This window comes from Lissotriton helveticus, chromosome 2_1, assembly GCF_964261635.1.
Source record: "Lissotriton helveticus chromosome 2_1, aLisHel1.1, whole genome shotgun sequence".
Taxonomy (NCBI): domain Eukaryota; kingdom Metazoa; phylum Chordata; class Amphibia; order Caudata; family Salamandridae; genus Lissotriton; species Lissotriton helveticus.
Window position 1 is genome coordinate 197727521 of NC_136059.1, and position 27429 is coordinate 197754949.

Here is a 27429-nt window from a genome sequence, read left to right on the forward strand (position 1 = left end):
AGAGGTGCCGCGACGCTACTGTGGCCGTGAGCTGAGGTTCCCTGTCCCGGAGACCGGGTGCGCACCTCTCCCGGGTTTGAAGGGTCGGGGTCCTCGCTCGCGGTAGCGAAGATAGACGGCCACGCGGTACACGATCAACCGCCCTCCGTGACCGTCCGCTCCGTTCTTGCCTGTTCCCTCGGAGAACCGGAGCTCTGGGGACATAGACCTTGCTTGCAATTAATCGAACGGAGATGGGTCGGACGGAGTGCGAACCGTCGCTGAGGACAGTCTTGATTGCCATCGGGGCTCTACATTCCCATGTGGAGGTTTTGATCCTCAAGATGTCCGCTTGTGCAGTTGGGACTGAACGCCTGAGACCGGACTCTGCTCCATTGCACGATCTCAAACGAGCTGGGCCTCCAACGGTGAATGCCTTGTCGGTGGATGATGGCCTCGTGCTGGATGCAGTGTTGGAGCCCTTGGTTGGTGAGAATATAACTGATTGTAACCTTGGGATCGTGAGTGCATTGCCACAACTGATAGTTCTTCCGATGATGGTGGAACCATTCGGCTCTTCGTTCCAGGAGCCTCATTTCGATCCTTCTCGAACTGCAACAATATTTTCTTCCCCCATGGCAGTTTCATCATGTTCTCGGAGGAAACAGTATTGTGACTTACTGTTGGAGAGGGGGTGCTTATGTGCGACTGGAGTTTTTGATGGACTACTACTATTGACTTTATCTGGACTGAATATTCTTGCCCTCTTTTTCCATCTCGTTTATCCTGTTGAGGGAGTGGTTCCACCGGTGGGAGTTCGTATTGCAGTCCGTAAGGGCCAAGCTTGAGTGACTGAAAGGGCTTGTATCGTGGCTTCAATGGACACTGGTTTGCTACCACTAATCTTGCGGAGGGTTGGGCGGTGTTTTTAACCTGCCCTGTTTGCTTTGATTGAATATCCTGATTGTTTTTGGTTATACGTTCAGGGGTTGTTTGTCTCTGGCAGGGGGAGGGGGGACCGGGAGCCTGTATGTCGATTTCCTCCCCCACTTTTATTTTCTACTTTTAGTAAACAGTTCGTTGGGGCGACAGACACTCTGCTAGTTGGGGTTCGGCGGAAGCCATATGCAGGGGTGTTGTATTGTCTTTTTTTTGTTTGTTTTTCACATTCATTATCCTGTTCCTCTTCTGTTATTAGATGCATTCATGAGGGGTTGTATTGATTGGTGTGTGGACGTGTCCTAGGGGTGGGGGTGTGCACGAGATCCTTTATAATGTCTCTCCTTCAAGTGCTGCAAACGGGGAGCGATCGTTGTTTTGCTGTGGTCCAATCATGCTAAGCCTGCCTGCCACTCTAACTTTCCGGTTCTTTTTTTTTTTTTTTTTTTTAACCAATCCTGTTCTTAAGGGTGGTGGACTTATGAAAAATGTCAGACTGGTCGAAATGATATCTCCTGTGTTTTAACGATCGCATGATCATGTTGATCAATTGAACTTCAGGAAAGCAAGATTTTGCATGATACTTTTGAACTGGCCTCTCTTACCCAATGGGTCTCTTCCCCCACGCATACAGGTGGGCATACTCTGGATGTTATCTGCTCTAACTTTCCCCTGAAGGTCGAGGCCCCTCAAATTCTTACTTGGACTGATCATCGGCTGATTAGATTTACACGGTCGGCCATGAAAGACACGTCCAAGTCTTGCAGGAACATGTGCCCCCCGAAGATCAACATAGGCAATTTTATTACCTGGCTTGATCAAAATAGGCCTACTCTGGGGACTGAGTTAGATTCTGCACTCCAATCATTTGATGGGTGGGTGGGAGCTGGGGTGTCCGCCTCGTCGAAAGGGTCCAATTTGAGTAGAGATAGGTCGACCCCCACGCAACCTTGGTATTCGCCCCAATTACGCATACTTAAGCTTGCTTTTAAAAAATTGGAGCGGGTGTGGCGGGCGGCTTACTGCCCACAAGCCAAGGTGGCATTCTGCACGGCACAGCGGGAGTATTATGCCAGTATTAAACTGGCTAAATCTGAATACTTTGTCAATAGAATTGAGAAGGCTAACTAACAGTCGTGAAATTTTTTCTATTGTCAAGAGTTTTCTCTCCCCCTGTGCAGAACAAGTGTCGGTGAAGCCTTCTACTGAGTGGTGTGAGATTCTTTCTTTCTTCTTCTTAAAGAAAATTGCCACAATACAGCAGAGTCTCAGATCTGTTAATGGTGGGAGTAGGATTTTTGATAATGTTCGATCTAAAGTGCCTCCCACCCATACGATGGAGATATTTACCCCCCCCCTCAGTGGAAGACACATTGGTAGCGATTAAGTCTTTGAGATCTGGCGCCCCTGGTGATACTTGCCCGGCCCGGGTGTTGGCTGTAGTGGCAGAATCAGTGGCAAAGGAGGTTTCGCAAATAATGGGCCTGTCCTTTAAGACATCTAAGGTTCCCGAGGAATGGAAACAGGCAAAGCTACTTCCCTTGCTGAAAAAAACGGGAGCTGATCCTGCTGTGCCGGGCAATTATCGACCAATTTCCCTGTTTCCAGCCATGGCAAAAATTGGAGAGAAACTTGCTTTTCGTTAGTTGAATGCCTTTGTTGAATCTTCTGAGGCTCTCCACCCTGCTCAGTCCGGTTTTCGTGCAGCACGGAGTCAGCTCTGGTGGAGATCACAGGGGCTATTAGGGAGTGTTTGGACAGTGGCGGCAGAGCGGTTCTAATTCTATTGGACCTCTCTGCCGCGTTTGATACTGTCCCGCACTCTCTCCTTCTGACTCGACTGGCTGAGATAGGTGTGGTGGGTTCAGCACTGGAATGGGTGAGATCTTTTCTGTCCGACAGGTCCCAGCAGGTTTGGCTCCCGCCATTTTCCTCCTCGGCCAAGCCTCTTACAACCGGGGTACCCCAGGGGTCTACATTGAGCCCCCTGCTTTTTAATGTTTATCTTACCCCGCTTATAGTGATGGCTGAACAAATGGGTGCCAAAATTATAGCGTTCGCCGATGACACGCAATTATTACTTACATGGCCTGGCACAGCACTAGGCACCGAGGTTACTTGTTCCTGTCTTTCTCCGGTTTTCAGCTGGTTAGCAGCGGCACAGCTGAAATGTAACGAAGATAAGACAGAAATTTTGTTGTATGGCCAATTTTCGCTTAATTTTAGAGAACTCCTGTGGCCTCCGGATTTTCCCCAGCCAAGTTCAGTTATCATCCCTGCAAATAATTTGGGAGTATGGTTTGGGGAGGATCTGAGGTTCAAGGTGTGCTTCGGGTCTCTTAAGGCTATGAGAAAGTTCTTTCCATATCTCCCCTCTTCGGCAAGAGAGTCTGTCGCGAGGGCTTTAATACTATCACGGCTCGATTATGCCAACTCTCTTCTTAGCAGAACCCCAGCCTTTCTAGTCGCCCGATTACAGATCATTCAAAACGCGACGGCGAGAGTCCTCTGCAATGTGCCCAGTAGAGAGAGTGTACGAATCCATCTGAAAGAACTACATTGGCTGCCAGTATCACGAAGGATTACTTTTAAAATCCTGAGAAACAAAGGGGGAGCTTGGCCCTAATGGACAAGTGGGGAGGCTGGGCCTAGTTAAATGAGTAAACATGAAAAGATGCCCCACCAGTTACTTTTTCACCACTGTTAAGGGAAGTTGAAGACGCTGCTTGTCGTACTCAACTGGGTATTTTTATTTATACCAATCAATCTTTTAGAATCAAATTTCATTTTGTCAAAAACAACTCAACATAGACAGACAAACACATATACACAATGTAAATTGAAACTGTGGTCTGACTTATCTACACAACAACGTGCTAACAAACAAATTATATTCACTATTGACAAAAAATGAATGAAAAACATTCTACAACAGACAGTGACATTAAATATACAGTGCAATGAATAATCAACACATTATCAAATGAATAAGACTTTGTGCGAAACAAAAAAATTGTAAAAAAGTAGGAAAGAAAATTAGGAAAGGAGCGTGAAAGCGAATTCGAAATTATTTAACGTCCAGCAAGTGCTGGTTCCCAAGTTATCCTTTTCTAATTGGCCGACGCGTTTCGAATCCAGGAGCTTGTGTTCCGGATTCTCATCAGGGCACAATTACTCTGTCTGTAAAATTTAAAAAAAGGAGATAACGTTTTTGAGTGTTTTGGGTAAGCGCGACAGGACTCCCTATAATGTGACATACAGTAAGGGGACCTACCAGGTCTTCAGCGAAAACAAATTCGAGGGACAGTTGTAAGTGCAGGCTGGAGAGGCTCAAATTTGTCCCTGGTCGTAAAACGGATTACACAAGACTCAAGCTAGAAGCGATTGAGTTTTGCCGAAAAATTCGTTTAAAAACTTTCTTTTGGAACCATCCCTCATCGCCCGCCACAGAAGTCACTGGCTTACGAAATAAGTCCACCTTTGTCCCTAATCAAAACATCCCCAAAGAGGTCCTTGCATTTGAGCAGGTCCTGTTGTCGTCGATCGACAAACTCGAAAAGGGTAGACACTTTGTACAACAAAACATAGGCCAGGAACAACAGGCAGCGATCAAGGCCCTTAAGGAAGACCATTCCATCATCATTAAACAGGCCGATAAGGGCGGGGCAGTGGTGGTGTGGTCCCGTGATCAATATCTAGCAGAAGGCAACAAACAGGTGAATAATGTAACCTGGTACAGACGTCTTTCTTAAAACCCTGTCAAAGAGATCCAACGACTCATTGCTGATTCATTACAGGTGGGATTGGATGGCGGTTTTCTGGGCAAAAAAGAACATGAGTACCTTCTAAGAAAATTTCCCAGAACCCCAGTGCTCTACCTCAGAAGGTAGAAGACACTGAGTTCGACCCAGACACCCAGTTGATGGTAACAATGGACGTCACATCCCTCTATACGCAAATTCCACAGGAAGAAGCGTTAGAGGTGATGGAGATCTATTTGAACCTTCGGGTCAGGCCACACCAAGTACCCACTTCCTTCATTCTGAGACTGGCTGAAATTGCCTTAAAAAAGAACTATTTTTCATTCAATGGCGATTTCTTTATGCAGGTTAAGGGCACCGCGATGGGGTGCCCTTATGCTCCTGAAATGGCCGTACTATATATGGCTCAGTTTGAGCAAAAATTTGTGGACAATAATAACCCCTTCGAACAGCATATCCTGCAGTGGTTCCGTTACATAGATGATGTCTGGCTCCTGTGGCAGGGGAGCCAGACTCAGCTGGTAGCGTTCCATGATTGGCTCAACAATAGGCATGCTGACATCAAATTCTCGATGGCACAGAGCAATGAAAGGATGACCTTCCTTGATGTTGAAATATCAAACATCAATGGGGTTCTAAAATCGTCCCTTTTTAAAAAAGACACTGACAGGAACACTATCCTGCACCACAGGAATGCCCACCCGAGGAATTTAAAATCCAACCTTCCATATGGGCAACTGTTGCGCATCAGGAGGAACTGCTCTCACTTGGATGACTTCACGTCCCATGCAGCGACGTTTTGCCAGGAGATGCAAGCAAGGGGGTACCCAAAGAAACTTTTGAAGCACTCTTTCAAAAGAGCTCGCTTCACCCCCCGAGAAACGCTCCTACAAGTACGGCCCAAACCGACACTTGAAAGGTTGGTCTGTGTTACCACCTTTGGACCCGATACACACACAGTAAGAAAAACTGTGTTGAACAATTGGCACTTAATGGCAAACTTAGAATGCCCACTCCCGCGACCGCTGTTCGCCTATAAGAGAAACCAAAACGTGGGACAGCATATCATGAGGGCAGATGTATCGTTACCAAAAAAGAAAAACGATTTACTAACCCAGTGGAACCTGAAGCCAATTACAGGACACCACAAGTGTGGTACCTGCGTTGTGTGTCCAAACACAATCGAAGGCGATGAGTTCCAGCATGGGGCCACCAGATGGAAACATTCAGAATTTTCCAACTGTAAAACCAAGAATGTTGTTTACCTGGTCCAGTGCCCCTGTGACCAAATTTATATTGGCAAGACTAGACAACAAGTGAATACACGCATTTGCCAACATCGGTCCCGAATTAAAAACAAAATCATGACTGCCCCCATGGTCGAACACTTCTTGTCTGCCAACCACGATGCCAACGACCTTAGGTGGACGGTTTTGCATACATTACGCCCATCACAGAACAACGCAGATTTGGACAGAATGCTCCTCAAAAAGGAAGCATATCTTATTCTGAAATTCAATAGTGTACAGAAGGGCCTTAATAGTCTGTCCGAGATTGCGAGACTTTGATCCAGCTGTGCCTCTAGTCCTGTTGCCCGGACGGGTCTCGTCTCAGTATTTCCAGAGTCTTAATTGACACACCACAGGCAAGCTTTCCATTAGCACAGCACAGTACAAACTACAAATCCCACAAGTCCTAGCACACAGCAAAGTGCTTTTCTCCATGGCAACAATGGTGGCGTCCATCTTTGGATCCACGCAGAACGCTGGAAGCTTTGACCGAGTAACACGGAGGTAAGGACCGCTCCTGCGATGCCTTGCTACTGCCCTTTGCTTATTCTTGATCAACGCGTAAACAAATTAACCCGGTCCCGCTTGCTTTCAGTGAAATGGTTCCCGGCGTAGATCGCAGATGCCGGTTCACGAAGTAAAGTTCGACCGAATACTCAGACCCCCTGCACCGACTTTGATTGAATTAAAAAAGGTATGTCCCTTGCTACAGAGTTTAGTTTTCGGCGATCATTCAACTGCAGCCACATATATCAATCCCGAACTTTTTTTACACACAGCGTCTTGACCTCACTCTCGTTGAGAGTTCACAGAAGAATTCAATTTCCAATTTAAAGGCAATCGCCTCCGTCAAGCACAGAAAACAGTTGACGGCATGTTCATATCGCGTTCTTTTTCAATTGATTTGGCATCATTAGATAATCTGTCTGTCATACGTTCGAGCTGTGCTAATGGAAACTCAACTTGTTTTAGGAAGTCCCGCCTATCTGACTCCTCTTGGAGCCTCTCCAGCCTGCACTTACAACTGTCCCTCGAATTTGTTTTCGCTGAAGACCTGGTAGGTCCCCTTACTGTATGTCACATTATAGGGAGTCCTGTCGCGCTTACCCAAAACACTCAAAAACGTTATCTCCTTTTTTTTAATTTTACAGACCGAGTAATTGTGCCCTGATGAGAATCCGGAACACAAGCTCCTGGATTCGAAACGCGTCGGCCAATTAGAAAAGGATAACTTGGGAACCAGCACTTGCTGGACGTTGAATAATTTCGAATTTGCTTTCACGCTCCTTTCCTAATTTTCTTTCCTACTTTTTTACAATTTTTTTGTTTCGCACAAAGTCTTATTCATTTGATAATGTGTTGATTATTCATTGCACTGTATATTTAATGTCACTGTCTGTTGTAGAATGTTTTTCATTCATTTTTTGTCAATAGTGAATATAATTTGTTTGTTAGCACGTTGTTGTGTAGATAAGTCAGACCACAGTTTCAATTTACATTGTGTATATGTGTTTGTCTGTCTATGATGAGTTGTTTTTGACAAAACGAAATTTGATTCTAAAAGATTGATTGGTATAAATAAAAATACCCAGTTGAGTACGACAAGCAGCGTCTTCAACTTCCCTTAACAGTGGTGAAAAAGTAAGAAGTGGTGGGGCATCTTTTCATGTTTACTTTTAAAATCCTGACATTAGCATTTAAAGCAGTCAATGACCTTGGGCCTTCGTATCTGAAGAAAAGATTTAGCCGCTACGCCCCCACTCGATCTCTACGTTCAGCTGATCATAATTTGTTGAGCGTACCTCGCTTTCGGCGAGTGCGTCTTGGAGGCCAGTCAATTGCTGTCCTTGCGGCTTCTGCTTGGAACACTCTGCCATTGTTTTTGAGATCAATCCAGAATTTTGTACCTTTTAAGAAGGCACTGAAAACTCATCTTTTTAGATTTGCTTATTAGACTAATTTGAACTCTTTTATTTTTTCTTCTTTTTTTTGGGCCACCTGCTTGCTTTCTCCTTTCGCGCCAGGATACTCTGGTAGTAACAGAGCGCGTTATAAAACAGCTAAAATAAATAAAATTGATGCTTGATATTCAGCTTTCACCTTGTGGATAACCGTACATTACTCACCGCTGATTTGTATAATTGTTGCTTACTCCGTAATGTAAGGCGTCTGCCGATTGTTTTTTCTTGTATTTCATTAATAAAAAGAATAAAAAAAAAAAAACTACCATCTGAATGCAGGGATATTCTCTCAAATGCCTGAGCACAGGCATTTGAGAGAATTTGAGAGATACAGGATGAAATGGAAAGATTCTGTTTATGGTGCTAGGAGTCTAAGGTTCATCTTCTAAGATCTGTGGTTCATAACATTCTTCCTTACATTCTACTTTTCACAAAATCTGGATTAGCACATGCGTCAATAAAAGGTCATCTAGCCGCTATATTCTGTTTTAGAAGGACATCATCAGGACCATTATTATGGTCAGAGAGAATCATAAAACAGTTAATGAAAGGATGGTTTCCTTCCTTTCCCCCATTTCAGCCTCTGCCACCTCTCTGCCAGCTGAATATAGTGTTATCGCAACTCATGTAAAACCTGTTTGAACCCATTCACAGGGCGGACCTTAAGTTCTTGTCTTTGAAGGTGCCTCTTCTCCTGGTGCTCTCATCAGCTAGGAGGGTGGGGCAGATTCTGACCTTGACCATACAGGAACCTTTTCTACAGTTTAAAGAGGATTGAATAGTCCTTCAAAGTAATCCAAGGTTTATACCCAAAGGACCATCAGACTTTCACTTCAATGAGCCTCTTATCTTAAGAGGTTCTTTCCTCAACCGACTACTGCAGCGGAAAGGACTCTTCATTCACTGGATATCCAGCATTGTCTGAAATTTTATCTACAAAGAACAAAATCTTTTTGCAACTCATCACAGCTCTTTGTGTCCTTCAGTGCGCCCAGAAAGGGCTATCTTTTTTCCAAAAGAGGAATTACTTAATGGATCTCAAGTGCCATCCAATATTGCCATCAAGCAGCAGGGAAACCTTTGGGAGCACGGGTTTGTGCTCATTCGACGAGAGCAGTATCTACATGCACTGCGTTGTTTGCTGGACTACCTATCCAGGATATATGCAGGGCTACTACCTGGAGCGGTACGCACACCTTCACCAGGCATTACTGCCTGGTTGCAGCCACTTACAATGATGTGGCATTGGGACTGGCGGTGCTGACGACTGTTTTCCGGTGACGGTGAGCTTTGATCCCTCCTTCCTTTGTACTGTATGGATGTGCACATTTCTCATTGTGTTGAGGTCATGATACAGTGATTTCCTCTGTGAAGTTTACAATCAAAGAAGTTAAGCATGGAATGTAAGTAACAATTGGGGGTTCTATGGTTTTTTCAGGTGAAGCGATTCCTCCCTACAGATTGACAATTTGAAGCACACACTTGCATAAAACGTTCATGTAGATGCAGGATAAAATGTGCTACATACTGCTAGCTACTCTGATTCAAACATGTGCATATATGAAAGTTCCAATACTGGAGTAAGAAAACAAGTTACTTACCTGTAACTGTAGTACCCCAGTATTAGAAACTTTCATAGTCCCCTTAGAGGGTCACCTCTTGATTTTTGTACAGGGTTATATTGGACACAAGTGCTCGGAAAATCTGAGGGTATAAGGTTCTTTGTCTTCTGGACGGTGAATGGTCCTGATTGGTTCAAGGATATGTTTTGGTCAATTTTACAAAATGAGTGATGGGTTACCGAAATGGGCCTCAGCCTTTTTTCTGCCTTGTATAGATTTAAGCATTGCTTGTTTGATATAAAGGGGAATCCCGTCTTGACGACGGGGAATGATTCAAGCATGTGAATCTATGAAAGTATCCAATACTAGAGAACTACAGTTACAGGCAAGTAACTTGTTTCATCCTGGTCTTCACAAATTGATATCATAGAGACACACTTTATCAGTTTTATTACCGTAAACCACATACATTTTCACTCTCTGTAGAGGTTGATTTTCATCACATTTGCACAGTCCCCAAGATAAATCAGCCCTGGGTTTTCCCTTTACCATTCTCAATAGGCATGTTGCCACATCATTTTGCAATGCTTAAAACAAACATCTCCACGTCCAATGCCACATTACCAAATCACTCATGATTAGGTATAATGTTTCCTTCATAAACGTCCAGCGTCTCCCGCTAAAAGAGAATTTGTTTGCTGTATGCTTTCCTTTTTGAGTCTGGCCTTCTTCCACCATGACTAATATTATGCCTGACTTTGAAATAGCAGGACCTGCTGGGCATCCCAAACAAATAGCGTTCAACTTTACCTGGCAGAGTTCTTGCTCTCCTGTGTTGCAAATTGCTTTTTCATAGTGGATAGATGGGAGAAGTATTCCATTACCCACAACTACTTTGTGCTATTCATCTCATCACCAGATGATGTATCAGTTGCTGGTAGAACTCCTGGCTACAATGGTGTGGTCTGGAATGTTCTTACAAAGGTGCTGCCTGTGAAACTCTGGCCTCTGTCCATTTGAAAACATGGTGCCTCAAAAAAAGGTGAGGGGTTGAGTTATTACTTCTGAAAGCAGAGGAAAATCACTATTCTGAAGCACAAACTTTTCATTTTACAACAGGCTCTTTATATGATGGAAGGTTACATGAAGGTTATGCCAGTTAAAACCCCAGAATGCTCTAAAGTTTGCCAATAGTCTGTGGCTTTGCCCTTAGTATTGGGCATTCCAGGTTCATGTAGCTTGAGGCGCTGGTGTGGTTTTAATTTTCTGTTCAGTAGGAATGCATCCCCTAGAATGCAATCTCTAAGTCCGGACCACTTTTAAACTAATGATGAAATAAGTTTCTAAACTTTTTTAAATGGAGTACATGGATTTTAAATCCAATCTACAGACCACGACACACCAGTCTGTGCGTGTAGTCCTTGACGTTAATGCAGTCTCCGCAAACTTCTGCAGGAGGCCCAAACAGTGGGTCAACAAGTTTCATTGTTTGCGGACTATTTACATGGCTCGCAAACTTAGGAACATTACAGCGGCCATCTTTGTATGTTTTGTTTTCAAGTTTTCAAGCTCACAGACCACACAGGACAATTATTTTTATTTGCGAGGGTTTTATTTGTTTTCCTCATGAAGGCCAGGGGTGGTCCGCATGGGTTGGTTGGAATTCTGCTCTTCCACCCGTAAGTGATCTTTTCACATTTGTTTCTAGGGGGGCAGGCGACTGTGACCTGTGTCTTTTAATAGTGGGGGTGCAATAGAAAGTGTGTTTTTCTGTGGGCAGCCAGTCTCTTACTTGAGGTTTCTGGACCTAGCTTTGTTTGTAGGCCCAAATATGACAATGGGAGAGAAGGCTTCCCCTATCCACTGAGGAAAGAGGCAGCCTTAACATTTGTTTTTTTTTCAGTCCACATACCTGGGAACAAATCCACCAGATAATACTTTTAAGCCTCTGAAGCCCACCCACCTTATTGTAACACTAATTACTCAAAGATATCCACCAAACTAAGCAAAGACATTCCTGATCAAAGTTCTAGTTTCATGTCAGTGTTGGTGCAATTCTCTTTATAAGTTATAAATGCAAACTGCCTTAGCTTTAAAATGTGTGAAGCTTTGTCGGAAGTCCTATTCTTTCCATTCCATGGTCTACTCTTATTCACTGGCTTTCCTCTGTATTCATGTGCTTGCCCCTCCCAGGATAATTCTGGGTGAACAAATTGTCGCCTTCTGCCGATTTAGGAGACTTATTTTCGCACTCTGAGTGCGCCTGTGTTTCCTTGCCCTCACCTTCTGTTTCGTCCAGGGTGCCCTGTTTTCACTCCTCCATTCCTGATCTGCCTACTCTACAAATGGATGTTTTTATTGAGAGTGTCTCCTAATGTTCATTAATGCATTGAAATAATGCATTGAAATCCTATCCTCTGAAAGCTATTGTGAAATAAATAGATCCTTATCAGCCTGGTCAAAACGAATATGTCCTTAACGGCACTAAAATTGCATTCCCCTTACTTATTCAGGGGTGTGGACTTTACTAAAATATCTACTTGTCCATCTTACTACATAAATCTTCTTGCCCTGTAAAAAGAAATCTACTTGTCGCTTTGGTGCCATGAATGAACATTTATACAAGTGTGTTTTAAAACTGTTTTTGCTGTTATGGTTGCTGCACAAACTGAATAAAGGCTTTGAATTTATTGAATTGCAGCAACAACTTATGGTACAATCTCATTATATAAAATCTCTGATATCAGCCCTTCTGGGTATGCCAGGGCTCATACTATGGTAGCCTTTGAAGTCTAGCAATTTACTTATTTAGCCCCCTTTCTTCAGATCCATACTGGGGATGGAAATAGCTTGAAGCAATAGTTCCAGTCTTGGAATGCTCTTTAGAGTCTGTGCAAACCCACTAAATTGAATGTTTTAAGGATTTTCGCCAGCTCTTTTCTAATCTTTTACCATACTGAGAAAGGTTGGAAATTTACTCCTGACAATGGCAGAAGTAAAACTTCCAGCGTTTGTAAAAAAAATAAAAAAAAAGTGGTTGGAGGGAAAGTGATCTTGTAAATGCTCAACAGATTTTTGAATGAGCAAATCGCCACCTGCAAGTTTTTCTCGTGCTTAAAAGCAATTCACAAATATTTTCTTGGTGTATGATTGTGTCGTACTTCTGTAAATTCTTGTAAATTCATGACAGTCATAAATCTTTACTAAAGCAAGGACATAAACCATGGGTGCACTTAGTGACTTTCTTTAAGAATTTGGCCCCTAGTTAGATTTGGAGTTAACCAAAACCTTTTGCCTTTTTTAAAATAAAAATTAGATCTCTCTATCGAACTATCCATCCATGGATTGGCTTCCGTTGTTTTACAAGTAGCTTATCGGCACACAAAGTATTTTTTGTTTAGTGTCCGGGGCTACTGTGGCATTGTGTGCTTTTTGAGCCCAAACATTATTGCTTTTTGCACATGTTCATTACAATGGTGAAGGACTGGGAACTCCCACAAAGTTTGATAAAAACCATATCAAAACGACACACATTTACAAAACCAAAGGCTGACGTCAAATATCGGACCGGTTAGCTTTACCAGTGCTTGTTTATTTTCATATTTACCATGATCTTGTTGAAACTAGTGGCACTGATTTTCCTTGCTGAGTTTTTTTTTTTAAATACTAGCATGCATCAACACATTTTACTAGATGATGCTCAAAGAAATGTTACCTACGATTTCACAATAGTTCAGCAAAACATTTTTTCTTTCAGTATCATTTGTTTTGTGAACATTTTATTTTGAAAACAAAGGTTCATCAATTTTCCTTCCAAGCTTCTGCAGATGTTTGCATCTAATTAGACAGCATTCTGGAAGCATTGTATCTATCCTTATATTGTTAAACTTGGGTAACACATGTTCACATTTTTACACTGGCATCATTGTCCGTATTGCAGTCCGTTATTACATTTCCATAGAGCGCTCACCCTAATAAGAATGGCTTTGTATTAATGAATCATAAATGCAAGTTTCAACAGCATTAACATATGGACACAGATATTAACTTAAGTGCAGACAATGCCCTTCTCTGATTTATAATGTGGAATGGTAAACTGGTAGCCAAAGGGTTTGTTCTTCAGGGGGCTGGGCCTACTTGTCCCAAGGACAAAATAAACATGAAAGCCTGTTGTCCTTGACCCCCAATAATATGCCCTGTGTGTTGGGCTATAGGAAGTCCATACTCCTTTTTCTTTCCTGCATGTTAAAAAATGTATATATAATTTCATTATCTCTTTACTCCATATTTATTCATTTTAGAAAGTGTTTATTTTTAACCTTATTACATGTTGTCCTATACTGAGTCTCATGTACACCAGAGTGATACAGCTTTGCTAGAAGTGTGGCACTTAGTTTAATCCTGAAATTGCGACTTATGATGAATTAAATGACAATGAGTAAGATGAAGATGCTTAGACACTGCTACTTGGTTTGGAAAACATATTTTGTTGCTCTGCCAAATAATTTCTTAATTAAATAATCACTTGATGGTTGTTTTCTTCAGTGACGTACCACCCTTTCCTAATGTTGTTGAATGTAGGAGAGTAGGGTCTGCTTCCTATGGTCACCCCCACTTTTTGCTTTTCCTTTACTGGTTTTCGACTTAGATGTGGCTGTGGGCCTGCTAATCAGACCCACAGCCCAGATGCACTCTAAATTCACAACATCTACTCTAGGTACATCCACAATTGGGAATTGGTTCACCTTATCAGCCCCTGTAGAAGTGTACCCTAGGTACTCAGGGTATAGGTGTAACCAAGGCCAACCAGGGGCTGCAGCATGTATTATGCCACCCCTGGCTGGCCACTCAAATTGACACAACTGGCTGATCACTCAGCTGGGGCAAGGTCGTGTAATCACCCCTTGCTTAGGTATAGTATTCCTATCTACCCTTATATAGAGACACATATGTACCTGTAAGCCACTCCTATGGCAGGCCTTAACAATCCTGGAGGCAGAGTGCTTGGTTATGTGTGAGATGGTGCTCTAGCATGAGCTGAGCCTGTCTGCAGCTTTCGGAACCATGTCCTTATAGCTGTTCTATGATAACACCATACCATATACTCTTAAGTGCATTATAATCCTCACGGTTGAATGCTAACTTTGGTTTGGCTTTATCTAAACATGTCGTGTAAGGTGTCATGCGCTTTGGAATACTACCCCCTCGCCAATTCTGGCGACGGGGGTAGCATTCCACCCTTCTAGAGGGAGAAGACATGTTGTTGCTGACTATCCCGGTTAAAGTTAACCAGAGCCCCAGCGTCACAAAATGGACGATGCTGCCACAGACACAAGTCTGACCTCCTCCTGCTGCTGGGAGTCCTTCCAGTCACGTAGGTTTGGACAATAGGTTTCCTGCCTGGAGAGGTGCGAGCACCACCCCAGACAGGACTTTGTGTATTGGGACAGGGAGGGCTGAATAGAATGAGACACTGCCTAGGGCACACTAGGTGCTCCATGCATAGTCCAGTTCAAACCGGTGCTGGGGCACTCCAGCCCCAGCTCTGGTGCGAAACTGGACAAAGGAAAGGGGGTGTAACCCCCCCTTCCTGGTCCCGCCCATAGGAGGGACCTAGAAAGTAATCCAGCCCCTTTTAGTTGTATAAAGGTAGGACTTAAGATTAATCCTGGAATCGGCTTGAAACGAAACTCTGGACCCTTTGACATTCACCTGAGCTTTAGACTGAAGAGTCTCCCTTGTGCCACCCTGAAGCTTGTTTCCTTCCCAGTGTAAGAATTGGGAAGCTTGTTTCCTTCCCAGTGTAAGAATTGGGAAGCTTGTTTCCTTCCCAGTGTAAGAATTGGCTTTTGTAGTCTGGTCTGCCCTGTTCCCATGATGCACTGGGCCAGGGACAGACTAATTTGCATACAGCCAGGTTCTGAAACTGGGATGGTGCAATGAGCTAAAAAACGGTGTTGGATCTAGCCCTGATCTCTTGACTGGGTGAGAGTACTCTGCTTAATTCAGAGACTCTATCCATCACCACCCCTTGTTGTAAATAACCCTGGGCAACCAGGCACCATCCAGCAACTCGACGGCTTGCTTTGTCCCCGTTCCCGCCGGAACCCAAGCACAGAGCCTGACAAGACTTCGACCCCCGGACCTCTCTGACCCCACTGCACGACTCCAGCACAGCTGAGCCCCGTGGAAGGCGTCGGAACCCGTGGAACCAGGCAACTTGTAAAGTCTTCAACTTGCTAACAGCGCAGCTCCTGAGGCATCCTCGAAGCTGTGCCCTGGGGACTGAGACACCCCAACACCGAGCTCCACCTGCACAGAAGACCAGCCCTCCACACTCCACGAGATCTGCGTGGGGCCCTTCTGCTTGTGTTCTGCTTGATGCGTTGTCCCGGTTGCTGGCCAGTTGGCCAGTAGCCCTGTGACGACGGTCCTTTTGAAAATCCATCGCTGGTCTGGTTGCTCCAGACTGGCCCTTGCTTCCCTGAAAGGGTGAAGTACCTCAGATCCTCCTGGTCTGCACCAGAAGCCTTTTGTGTATCCTGCGTGGGTTGCCTTTGCTTAGGCTTGTTGGCTCCGATCTTGAAGTCGACCCCTCCATCTGCGAGAACCTTCGTGGGACAGCTCCTCTCCAGCACCTGGTCGTCCTCGACGCCTCCTGGTCCGCGTGGCTGCAACGACCAGCTTCACGACAGCACCTGATTGCTCCTCGACGACATCTGGTTCCTTCCTGGTTCCACCCGGTCACTGGCTAGTGACCTAGACTCTGTCCCCTCTGCTTTCAGGTCTTCTTCAACTCCGATCCACCCTTGGATCCACCCGGACGTCTTCCTCCTGGTCGCCTGCAGCATCTTCTTCCAAGTCTCCATAGGAATCAACGAGAAAACCCGACACACTTTGACACCTATGCACCCGCAGCCCGTGGGTGAGGTAACGCGAGTACTTCGGTGCTCCTGTAGGGATTGACTATCCTAGTGTCTAGTTTTGTTAGTTGCACCTTGCTAGTTAGACCGGAAGTGTCCTAAATCATCGTTACTTACCTTTTAAGTTCCCATTGACTTTCTATTGACTCTCGTGTGAGTGTACTGACACTGCACGTGCCGCCTGTGGGCCTCCTACTCCTAACCTAAGGGTCAGATTGTGTAGCCCCAGCGATTCTCTAGGCCCTAGGCCTTTCCTTTTCCCGAGTCGTGGTTCTTATACCACTTACTTAGTATATGGTTTTACGCGCCCCTAGGGCCTAACTGTAAATTGTGCTATTTAAAGTGTTCCTAAGAGTAACTTGATGTGTGCTTTTGCCTCTGATCTCATAAAGAGTTCAGAGGAGTGTGTTAGTAAATAAATACATATATATTTTATACATATCCTGTGTGGTGTCCTTTCATTTTGTATTCAAGGGGTTACATATGGTAAAACATCTGGCTTTACACGCCCTCAAGAGTTTTTTAGCCTAAGACTGTTCTGTCCACGCTACCACTAGGATAGCTGGTCTATAAGGTTGACTTACAACCATCACCATACAGCTTTGCTAGTAGTGTGGCACTTAGTTTAATCCTGAAATTGCGACTTATGATGAATTAAATGACAATGAGTAAGATGAAGATGCTTAGACACTGCTACTTGGTTTGGAAAACATATTTTGTTGCTCTGCCAAATAATTTCATAATTAAATAAGCAGTTGATGGTTGTTTTCTTCAGTTACGTACCACCTTTTCCTAATGTTGTTGAACACCTTCAAATACTTTTTTAATCACTCTAAAAGGTGTCTTTAGGTTGTATGAGTTAGCAGAAACATAAAACACTCGAGCTGGAATCACCAAAAATGTAATCTAATATCTTTGCATGCTGTATTTTGCCCTAGCATTGTAGAATTCTGCAAAATTATTTCTTTCTTTTCTTTTAGCATCGACCTAGTAGCATTGCTTCACACTCCAACGACCAACGATGGAGAATTGGGTACTTGCGACTCTTCGCAGAGCTTTGGCCAAGCCCTTGTATTCACAAATTCTCAGCACAACTCTCAGATGATGTCCGGAGTTGGAACCACTAATGCTGTTAGCTCGTACTCCCCTCAAAGCCTGGTATGCTCACAAAGTTTTAGCCTCTGTTATTTAATGCTTAACTATATACAGACTTTTGCTGGATATCGTTTGTGTACTGATTATTCAACATTTCTTGAATAAATTGCAAAACTACAGCCTTGCTTTCCTACTGTCTCACTAATTTGCTTCACAAGAGGCATGGCTTTTAAATTCGCCAACATTCTTGAATTTTATAGCTATTTTTATTAAACACATTTCCATATTGTCTTGGTTTCCCAAGCTGTTAAATCTCTTTTCAGAGTATGCACAAGATAGTTCTTGCATAAAAAAGGAAACTTTTCTGCTAGTGTTACTACATACACCTGCTTACCTGGAGTCTCCTTATGTTATCCAATTTGAGATTTTTTTGGAACCTCTCCAACAACCTTTTGGGGACCTTTGTTTCTGGGGCCTTACATTTGGTACATGCAGTGGTGCGAGGGTGATGGAACGAGCTGAAGTTGGAAGCCTGCTACTCCTTGAGATCTAAAAAGTCCCTCAGTTACGGTAGTTTAGAGAGGTCCTGGAGGCGCGGCGATGCTCCGGTGGGCACCTTTGGTGCAGAAGAGCTTCCCCGACACCATGCCAAGCCTTCTACAGTCAACTTAGATGTCTTCTCACCAGAGGACAGTGACAGCTCTGAACTGGAAATTAAGGACTTGCTGGCTGCCCAAAGGTGATGAGTACTCGACTTCTCTCTCCTTGATACAGCTCCCAAACCGAGCAGGCCTCCTCAAAAGGCCATACAAAGGCCGAGGAATAGCAAACACACTCTAGCAGGACACCACTACCTTCGGGCCATGGTAAGCACCGACTGTCACCTTTGGATGGAACACCCAGCCCTGACGCTGAAAAAATCTGAATCAGTCTGCTCAGCTCCTCCAGCTCCAAGCAGAGATCGATGCCTATGACACATTTGGCAATTCATCCCCAGATGGGAAAGCTGATTATTCACCTAAAGTTGACACATATCCATCAAAAGGACCGCTTTCTTTCCAGGAAGCATTGAATGAAGCCCCAGTTCCTAAAGCAACGTAGAACGCGAATCAGGTTATCAGCCTATTTGCACCACCATCAGCTCCATCACCAGTCCAGCCTATGCAGGAACAATCTTCTCCACACCCCTTACATAAAGGTCCCCTTTCATCAATCAATCAAACATTTTCCCATTTGTGCTGCAACCTCTAAATGTCCGTAAGTGGTCCACTTAGTATGCACTGAATATCTTACAATATTTAACTCAATAGTCTATATGGCCAATAAACGGACTATTTTTATTCAAAATTATTTATTCATATGAATTATATTTCTTACAATACATCAATAAATATACTATAAAAATGTAAGGAACCAGAAGAGATGCGCATAAACTCTTACTGTACTAAATAAGTCATCTCAACATTACACCAGATTTGCAGAATCTCATGACTGTTTATATATCACATATAAGCTATTAAAAATAGCATTGCAATTAAAAAAACATTTATAACAAGTGCTTTTAAAAAAAAAGTTCTGTCGATGCAGCGGATTCGGTGGTTCTTGGAATCAATCCCCACCCTCATCAGGACAAATTCATATATGTGCAAACACCATACAGTAGAACAATAAAAAATGAAGGAGACAATAAGATACAACAAAGCCTCATCATTTCACAATACTGAGTATTTTAAAAGCAGGCTATGTACAGTCCTTCATAGTTAGTTCAGTGTAAACCTTTGCCTTCAGATGTGTACTACATGTGGTGTATTTATCTATAGTGATCGCTCAAAATATACCTTAAACCCGCAGTAATCGGGTAGCTCACATTCTTTTGATTAATCACCAAGACATGTGTAGTCCCGAATCCTGGTTTGTCATGCCTGTAGGAAGGTGTATATCTGACTATATGGTTACCCCAACTTTTTGCCTAGTGTTCAGCTGGTTTTCGACTTAGTTGGCCTGGGATCCTGCTATTCAGGGCCCCAGGCTATCTGCTCTCTCTGTAAAATGGACTCCATGTACTTTAGGTACATATCTAATTGGATATTGATTCACCTTATGAGCCCCTGTATAGTGTACCATAGGTACCCAGGGCATAGGTGCATCCAAGGCCTACCAGGGGCTGCAGCATGAATTATGCCACCCCTGACTGGCCATCCAAACTGACACCACAGGCTGATCACTCAGCCTGGGCAAGGTCGTGTAATCACCCCTTGCTTAGATATAGTGTACCCATATCTACCCTTATATAGAGACACATATGTACCTGTAAGCCACTCCTATGGCAGGTCTTGACAATCCTGAGGGCAGGGTGCTTTGTTTTATGCGAGATGGTGCTCTAGCATGAGCAAAGCCTGTCTGCAGCTTTCGGAACCATGTCCTTATAGCTGTTCTATGATATAGCCATACCATATACTCTTAAGTGCATTATAATCCTCGCGGTTAATGCTAACTTTGGTTTGGCTTTATCAAAACATGTTGTGTTAGGTGTCATACGCTTTGGAATACTACCCTCCCGCCAGTTCTGGCGGCAGGGGTAGCATTCCACCCTACTAGAGGGAGAAGACATGTAGTTACTGCTTTACCCGGTTAAAGTTAAACAGAGCCTCAGCATCACAAATTGGATGCTGCTGCCACAGACACGAGTCTGACCTCCTGCTGCTGGACGAAACTCCGGCAGGGGAGGCCTGGACAATAGGTTTCCTGCCTTGGGAGGTGCCAGCACCTCCCCAGACAGCCTTAGTGTATTGGGGCAGGGTGGGTTGAAAGAAATGAGACACTGCCTGGGGCACACAAGGTGCTCCACGCATAGCCCGGTTCAACCAGTTGCTGGGGCACTCCAGCCCCAGCTCTGGCGCGAAACTGGACAAAGGGAAAGGGGTGTAACCACCCCCTTCCCAGGTTCCACCCACAGGAGGGACTTAGCAGGTAATCCAGCCCCTTAGTTTAGTATAAAGGTAGGAGCTGAGTCTAGAGACTTTAGATTTATCCTGGAAAGAAACTCTGAAATGAACTCTTGGACCTTCGACGTTCCATATCGACTGGAAGACTGAAGACATCTCCCTTGTGGCCAAGGAGTGACCACCCTTTGCAAACCGGCACCAACAGTAACTTGCCGGTTTGCTTTCTCGACGCTCCAGCTGGATCCCGAAGACTTAGCGACGCAGCCTCTGGACTTCCAGACTTCTCTGACTCCGATCCACAGCAAAGCTGAGACCCCTGGCTGACACGGGAGACGTGGGACCGGACATCCTGCAGTACCTGCTTTTTGCTACCTGTGCAGCTTCTGAGGCGTCCTCGAAGTTGTGCATTGGGGTTTGAGAAGCCCCGAGCAGTAAGTGCAACGAAGCTCAGCCCTCCACACTCCACGAGTGCCGCTTGGGGCCTGTGCCTGCACTTCTCCTCGAAGCGTCTTCGCGGTTGCTAGCCCGTTGGCTAGTGGCCCCTCTGAAGACATCCTTTTGAAATCAAGACGCTTGCCTGGTTGCTCCAGTCTTGCTCCAACTTCACTGTGAAAGAGAAGCGCCCAGACTTTGCTGGTTTGAACGGAAGCCCATCTCCACTTCCTGCGTGGGTTGCCTTTGCCAAGGCTTGTTGGGTCCAATCCGGATACCGACGCCGCCAACAGCGAGATCCTTCGTGAGACAGTCCGTATCCAGCTCCTGGTTGTCGTCGACGCCTCCTGGTCCACGTGGCTGCAGAGATGAGCTTCACCACCTCACCTGATCGCATCTCGACATCGCTGGTTCCTTCCTGGTCACTGGCTAGTGACCCAGACTCTGTCCCCTCTGCTTTCAGGTTCTTCACTACTCCGATCCACCCTTGGATCCATCCGGACATCTTCCTCCTGGTCGCCTGCAGCACTTTCTTGCAGCTCTCCATAGGATCGATCGACGAAACCCGACACGAAAGAACACCTGTGCACCCGACTTCCCTGGGTGAGGTAACTAGAGTACTCCGGTGCTCCCGTGGGTAACAACTATCCCAGTGTCTTAGTCTAACAGGGTTTTCCCGTAGTCCACCCGGAAGGGTCCGAAATCTATAACTTTGACGTTCCCATTGAAACTCTATGGTAACCCACTTGTGGGTTTAGACACTGCACACGCATCCTGTGGGACTCCTACTTCCTAACCTTTGGTTGTTCAGTGTAGCCCCAGCGATTTCCTAGGCCTACTCACCTTTCCTGAAGTGGCTCTTATACCACTTCTTTAGTATATGGTCCGTGAGGCCCCTAGGGCAGAATTCTATTTGTGCAACTTATAGTATGCTTATTGAGTAACTTGTGCTGTATCTCGAACTCTGACCTCATAAAGAGTGCAGAGGGGTTGTTAGTAATAAATACATATATATTTGATATATACCTTGTGTGGTGTCCTTTCATTTGGTATTCAAGGGATTATAATTGGTAAAACAATTGGCTTCACATGCTCGCTGAAGTGTTAGCCTAAGACTGCTCTGTCCATGCTACCACTAGGATAGCTGGTCTATAAGGTTGACTTTACAGCCATCACCATAAGGGTTGTTTAGACTGGTGCAGGGTGCTCACTAGAATAGTGTACATCACATACCAGGCCAACTTCTCACAGTGCCAGTTTTACAATTTGTGTATAGTGATCACAATCTGTTAGTACCAGCCATTCTGTTTTGTTTATAAAGAAATTAATTTTGCTGATCTTCTCATCATATGATAGTTTATAATTTGCTCTCAACTCAGTTCAGGGAGATGTATACTTTGCTTATATCTGCATTTCACGAGAGTCCTAGATTGGTGTGTATTTCGTGTCTTCCCGGCTAGTTATTCAACCTACAAGACATGCATAATATTGAAGGCGCCTCATTTACTATTAATCATACGTCTGTGTATTTCCTAAATTCACTGGTTAATTAACCCATTTTTATAACCTTTGGTTACTGTGTCTCGAGGGCCCAAATGTTCAGGTCAATTATCCTTTGCTTGATAAGTTACATTTGCTGTTGCACCATACCTAATAATGTACATCCTAGTCATATTTATGGTCATTGCAGCTTTTCATATATGCCACAGGGATCACCAGAAGAAATTATAGGGTGATGACCCATCTCCCCTATCACCACAACTTGAACCCTGGGACATTTGTGATGCTGTACCCCAGTAGACACCAACACTTTTCTGTACCCAGCTGTCCATCCCTGCCAGATAATTCCTCCACTTACTACGAGCTACTTGCCAGAGGAGCATCTTGTCATAAGGTTCACTTCATTCTGATCGTAAAGAGTTTTTGAAAAAAACTCCTCTACGCAACTCGCTGCACAGTGCCTCCCTATGTTACAACACACTGGGGATATTTTTCAGGGCCCTGTCCGTCCGTGCATGATGAAAATATAAGTCCCCCCTTCACATTCAATGTCAGCTTCCACCAAAGGCTCTTGTTGTCCATAGAGCTAGAAAGTGGGCTAACTCCCAGACAAGCAGGGAAGACTCCCTGCCTAAGAAAGAATGCAAGAGACTAGACACAGCGGGTAATAGGTTAGCCGCACAACCAGCTAAACACTGGTGAATTGCCAATATTGTAGGTATGACCGAGCCATATGGGACTTCTTCCGTACCTCCCTGGAGAATAGTGGAAGAGAAGGCATGATTTAGTGTCGGAGGAGTTTAATTTCACACACTAGTATAAGCTGTGCCCTTGACGCCGCTGACAAGGCTGATCGGTGGCATCAGTTCAAGCCGCCTCCTTAGACTCCAAGCATGGCTGCGCATATCATGCTTTTTTTCCTGAGGTTCGTATTCGCTCTCCCATTTGATGGGGCACATATTTTTGGGCCCCAATTAGATCAAATATTGGAGAAAATGAAATAAGACATTATGACAGTGAAGGCGATGGGCGCACTTAAAACACTCACTTTTTGTGGTTCTTTTCGCCACGTGCCCTTCCGTAGAGGCTCTAAACAAACTTCCCCTGAAACCTCCGCAACTTAGTTGCCCGCAGAACCAGGCACCCTCATGTAGAATTTATTACAGATGTTCACACTGGGAAAATAATTCATGAGGGAGAGGTAAAGTTACTCCAGTATTGGAACTTTAATAGATTCCCATAGCTTGTATCATTCCCAGTCGTCGAACTGGGAGTCTCGGTAACAAAATAACATAGCAGTAGGTAACAAAGAGAAAGAAAAAGGCCTAGGCCTCATTCCCCTTTGTAGCATATCCACCTCTTTTTGCAAAAGAGACCAAAGCAAAGAAACAGCCAATAAGATTAGCCTCACCCCATAGAACCCTTCTGAGAGAACCTCAGAGCCTTAGATTTTCTACTGCACGTTGTGCTAAGGGAGTCTCCTTTGAGCTCTGCTCATTTCAACTCTAGTTGACTATATTTTTCAGCATTTTTTTTTCTGAATTGTTTGGTGAATCATCTGGAAATGTCTGACAAGGAGAAGAAAGCCCTTTTCAAAGCTTGTTCCACCTGTGAAAGAAAAGGCTGTATGTGGAGGAAAGGCATAAGGACTGCATTTATTGCCTTTACCCTGATCACAAGGCAGCGGACTGCAAGATCTGCCGCACCTTCTCTACGAAGACCCTCGGGGACGGTGAGGGTCGCCTCCTCACTTGGCTCCAGAAGCTGAAGTCGAGGAAGGAAACTGTCAAGTGACAGACAGTGAGGATTCATCATCTGCCACCTCATCTAGAATGTCAGTTAAAAGGGGTAGGGCTTCCCCTTCACCATCCTCAGAACGTCCAGTTAAGGCCTCTAAAAAGACTCCTTGTGAGTCCGAGAGCCGGTGTCCTAGCAAATCTCCTCACCACGGTGCAAAGGAGAGGGAAGGACTATCTTCAGCTACAGCAGTCGTGGAGTCTGCTAAAGCTTTTAAAAAGCCCTCTTCTCTAACAACTGGGAAGTCCGATAAAGATTCCAGATCGTTGACGACGCTGCAGAAGACTCAGTCGGCGAAGACTAGTAAATCCCAGGTGAAAAAAGTTGCTTTGTCGGCGGTACTTTCTGGTCTCCACATATCAACGTCCGCGTCGACGGGAGCGTCGACGACCGTTACGGCGACGAGAGTGTCGACGGTTGCGACGAAGGGGTTATTGACGAGAGCAACTACGATGACTACGGCAGTGTCGATGACACCCATCTCGTCGTCGACGATTCAACCATCGACGGTGGGTCTTCCGTTGACTACCTCGTCGACGATGGTTTCTCTTGAAACCTCATCGCTGACGGTACAGTTGACATCTTCAACAGAGAGGATTACTTTTTCCTTAAAGAGGATAACGCCTGTTATGACGTCTCCAAGTAGGGTTACCCCCTTGCCTCCTGCACTGTTACTTGAAGAAGAGGAGGATTCTGACGGGGATGATCAGGACTCTTTTGGCTATGCCCATAGCCCCTCACAATTGTTGGTAAAATGCCAAGACACTGATTCGGAGGGTGAATACCTTCATGAGTGCTCATACCAGCAATCCTATAGTCGACAGGAAGGCACAGGTCAGAAGATGGTTTCAGTTCCTCCTTCCCTCTTGGCAGATATTCAGGGCATGTTGCAGGATTATAAAACCAAGTTTTCTCAAACTGCTCCCCCTCCTGCTTCCTCTTTCTCTGCAGTACATGATGTGCCATGACCATCAACTTCTGCAATGGTTTCTCCGGGAGAACCATCCCAGATGGTTTCACAGCCGTAGATACCTGGGCCAGGGATACCTCCAGTGGTCCAGGATCTACATGATGAGTCCTCGGACGAGGGTCAGGATGATGGCAACCGGTCTAACCAAGGTATAGAGTGGGATGATTGTGATCCTGGACCCAGCGTCACCTACTCAGGATCCAGTGGACTCTCCCCCGGTAGACATTGGGGGATTTCACAAACTGATGGAAAGAGGCTCCAGTAGATTCAAACTTCCGATGCCTTCTGTTCAAACAGAGTGCTTCCTTTATGATTTTAAGGAGCCCTACAGGAAAGTAATCCGTCCATTCCCATTGTCAGCCATGTCTGGGACGAGGGTCTAAAGGCAATGAAGAACCCGGCTACGGTGATTCCAGTTTTGCCACGCCTGGAAAAGAAGTATAAGGCCCCTGAAGATAGTCTGGCGTCTATGATTGGTCAGCCGAAGCCGCATTCGGTAATTTCGCAGGCGGCGCAGGGAAAGTCACGCAATCCTGCTGCACCCCTGACAAGTCCTCCTGATAAAGAGGGCAGGCGTCTTGATAAGGCGGGGAAGAGGTTTTCCTCTATGGCAAGTCTTTTGATACGAGCAGCGAATGCGTTGGCGATACTTGGCAGATATGATCGCCAAATGTGGTGCGATCGCTCACCATATTTGACCAACTCCCTCAGGAGTCCCAAGCGGAGGCCATGAAGATCCTGCAGGAGGGAGAGGCTACATGTTATGTTATTGACTTTTTGTATAGCGCATGAATCACCCAGGGAGCATCTCAGCGCTTGTACCTGGGGGACCTCAGAGGGAAACGGAAGTAGATTCATAGGGGACGAAAGGTTTTAGAACAAGAAGGTTTTCAGTAGTTTCCGGAAGGGTTGGAAAGATGTTGACTTACGCAAACCCTCCGGCAACAAGTTCCAATATTTGGGGGCGACATATGAGAAAGCCCTGCCACCTGTGCGGCATAGGCGAATTCGAGGGACCCTAAGGAGGGCTAGAGTTGGATCTGAGGTTACGTTCTGACACTTAATTATGTAACTTCTCTTGTAGGTAACGGGGTCCCTCCCCTTTGAGAGCCTTTGAAAGAAAGACAACAAATCTTAAAAAGGACTCTCTTTTTCACTGGGAGCCAGTGAAGTTCTCTAAGTAAATGGAGGGATGGAGATCCTGGCGGGCGGTTCAAGACCATCCTAGCTGCAGTATTTTGTATGACCTGTAGTTTGGCTAGGGCTGTGTCTCCTACTTCGGCCAATAGCGCATTCCCGTAATCGAGTTTGCTCATAACCAAGGCCTGGACATCTGCAGAGGTGATAAACTGTTCTATGGATATTGCCACTACAGCTTTCCGTTTGCTGGCAGGCGTGGCTGTTCGCCGCCAAGGTTGGCTCAGGGCGACATTGTTCCGCCCGGAGGTCCAGAATAAGATCCTGGACCTTCCGTTTGATGGTGAGGCATTGTTTGGCAAGCATATCGATGATGCCCTCCAGGACATTAAAAAGGATACGGAGACAGCAAGATCTCTCGGTACTCTAAAGTATCGGAAGGTTCCTTTCCGGGGGGGCCAGAGGAAAGAGTACTACTTCCTACAGAGGTTCGTACCAACAACGGTACTCTTCTTATGGTTCAATGCCTCAATCATATCGACCATCATACCAGCAGAAACAGTCCCAGACCTCGTCTTTCTCTAGGTCCACCGCTAGAGGAAAACAGAATCGCCAGGGACGTGACACTTCCAAGCGGAAATAGCGACGCTCTTGCTCTGCCTGCTGTACCCACCTCCCCATCAACATCTGTGGGAGGCAGGGTGTCTCAATACCTCCACAACTGGAAATGGATAACATCAGACCGTTGGGTGCTAAACATCATTCAAGATGACCATACACTGAAGTTTATTCACATGCCACCTTTCAAGCCCCTGCCCGCCATGCCTTCAAAACATCTGCGTCTCTTGCAGCTCGAAGTTCATCAGATTCTCCTCAAGGGAGCTGTAGAACTGGTTTCCCTTTCTCAGAAAGGGGAAAGTTTTTATTCCAGGTTTTTCCTGGTCAAGAAGACGCTGGAGAAATGGCGCCCCATCTTAGATCTCAGGGAGCTAAACATCTACCTTATATCTCAATCCTTTCGGATGGTCTCTCTCCAGGATATCTTGCGTCTCCTCAGTCTGGGAGATTTCATGGCCACTCTCGATCTCGAAGATGCGTATTTTCACATACCCATTCATCCAGCCCACAGGAGGTTAATT

At 45.1% G+C, this 27429-nt stretch overlaps 1 protein-coding gene across 5 annotated transcripts in view; it reads left to right on the forward strand.

Annotated features, from left to right (window-relative positions):
• The window catches only part of UBAP2 (ubiquitin associated protein 2), a 1803012-nt gene that overhangs the window by 734253 nt on the left and 1041330 nt on the right, over nt 1-27429 (forward strand). For all 5 annotated transcript variants that reach the window (XM_078674719.1, XM_078674718.1, XM_078674717.1 and 2 more), the window contains exon 11: nt 17395-17572. In XM_078674719.1, the coding sequence (XP_078530845.1) occupies nt 17395-17572 (178 nt within the window). The remainder of the gene's footprint in view (nt 1-17394; nt 17573-27429) is intronic.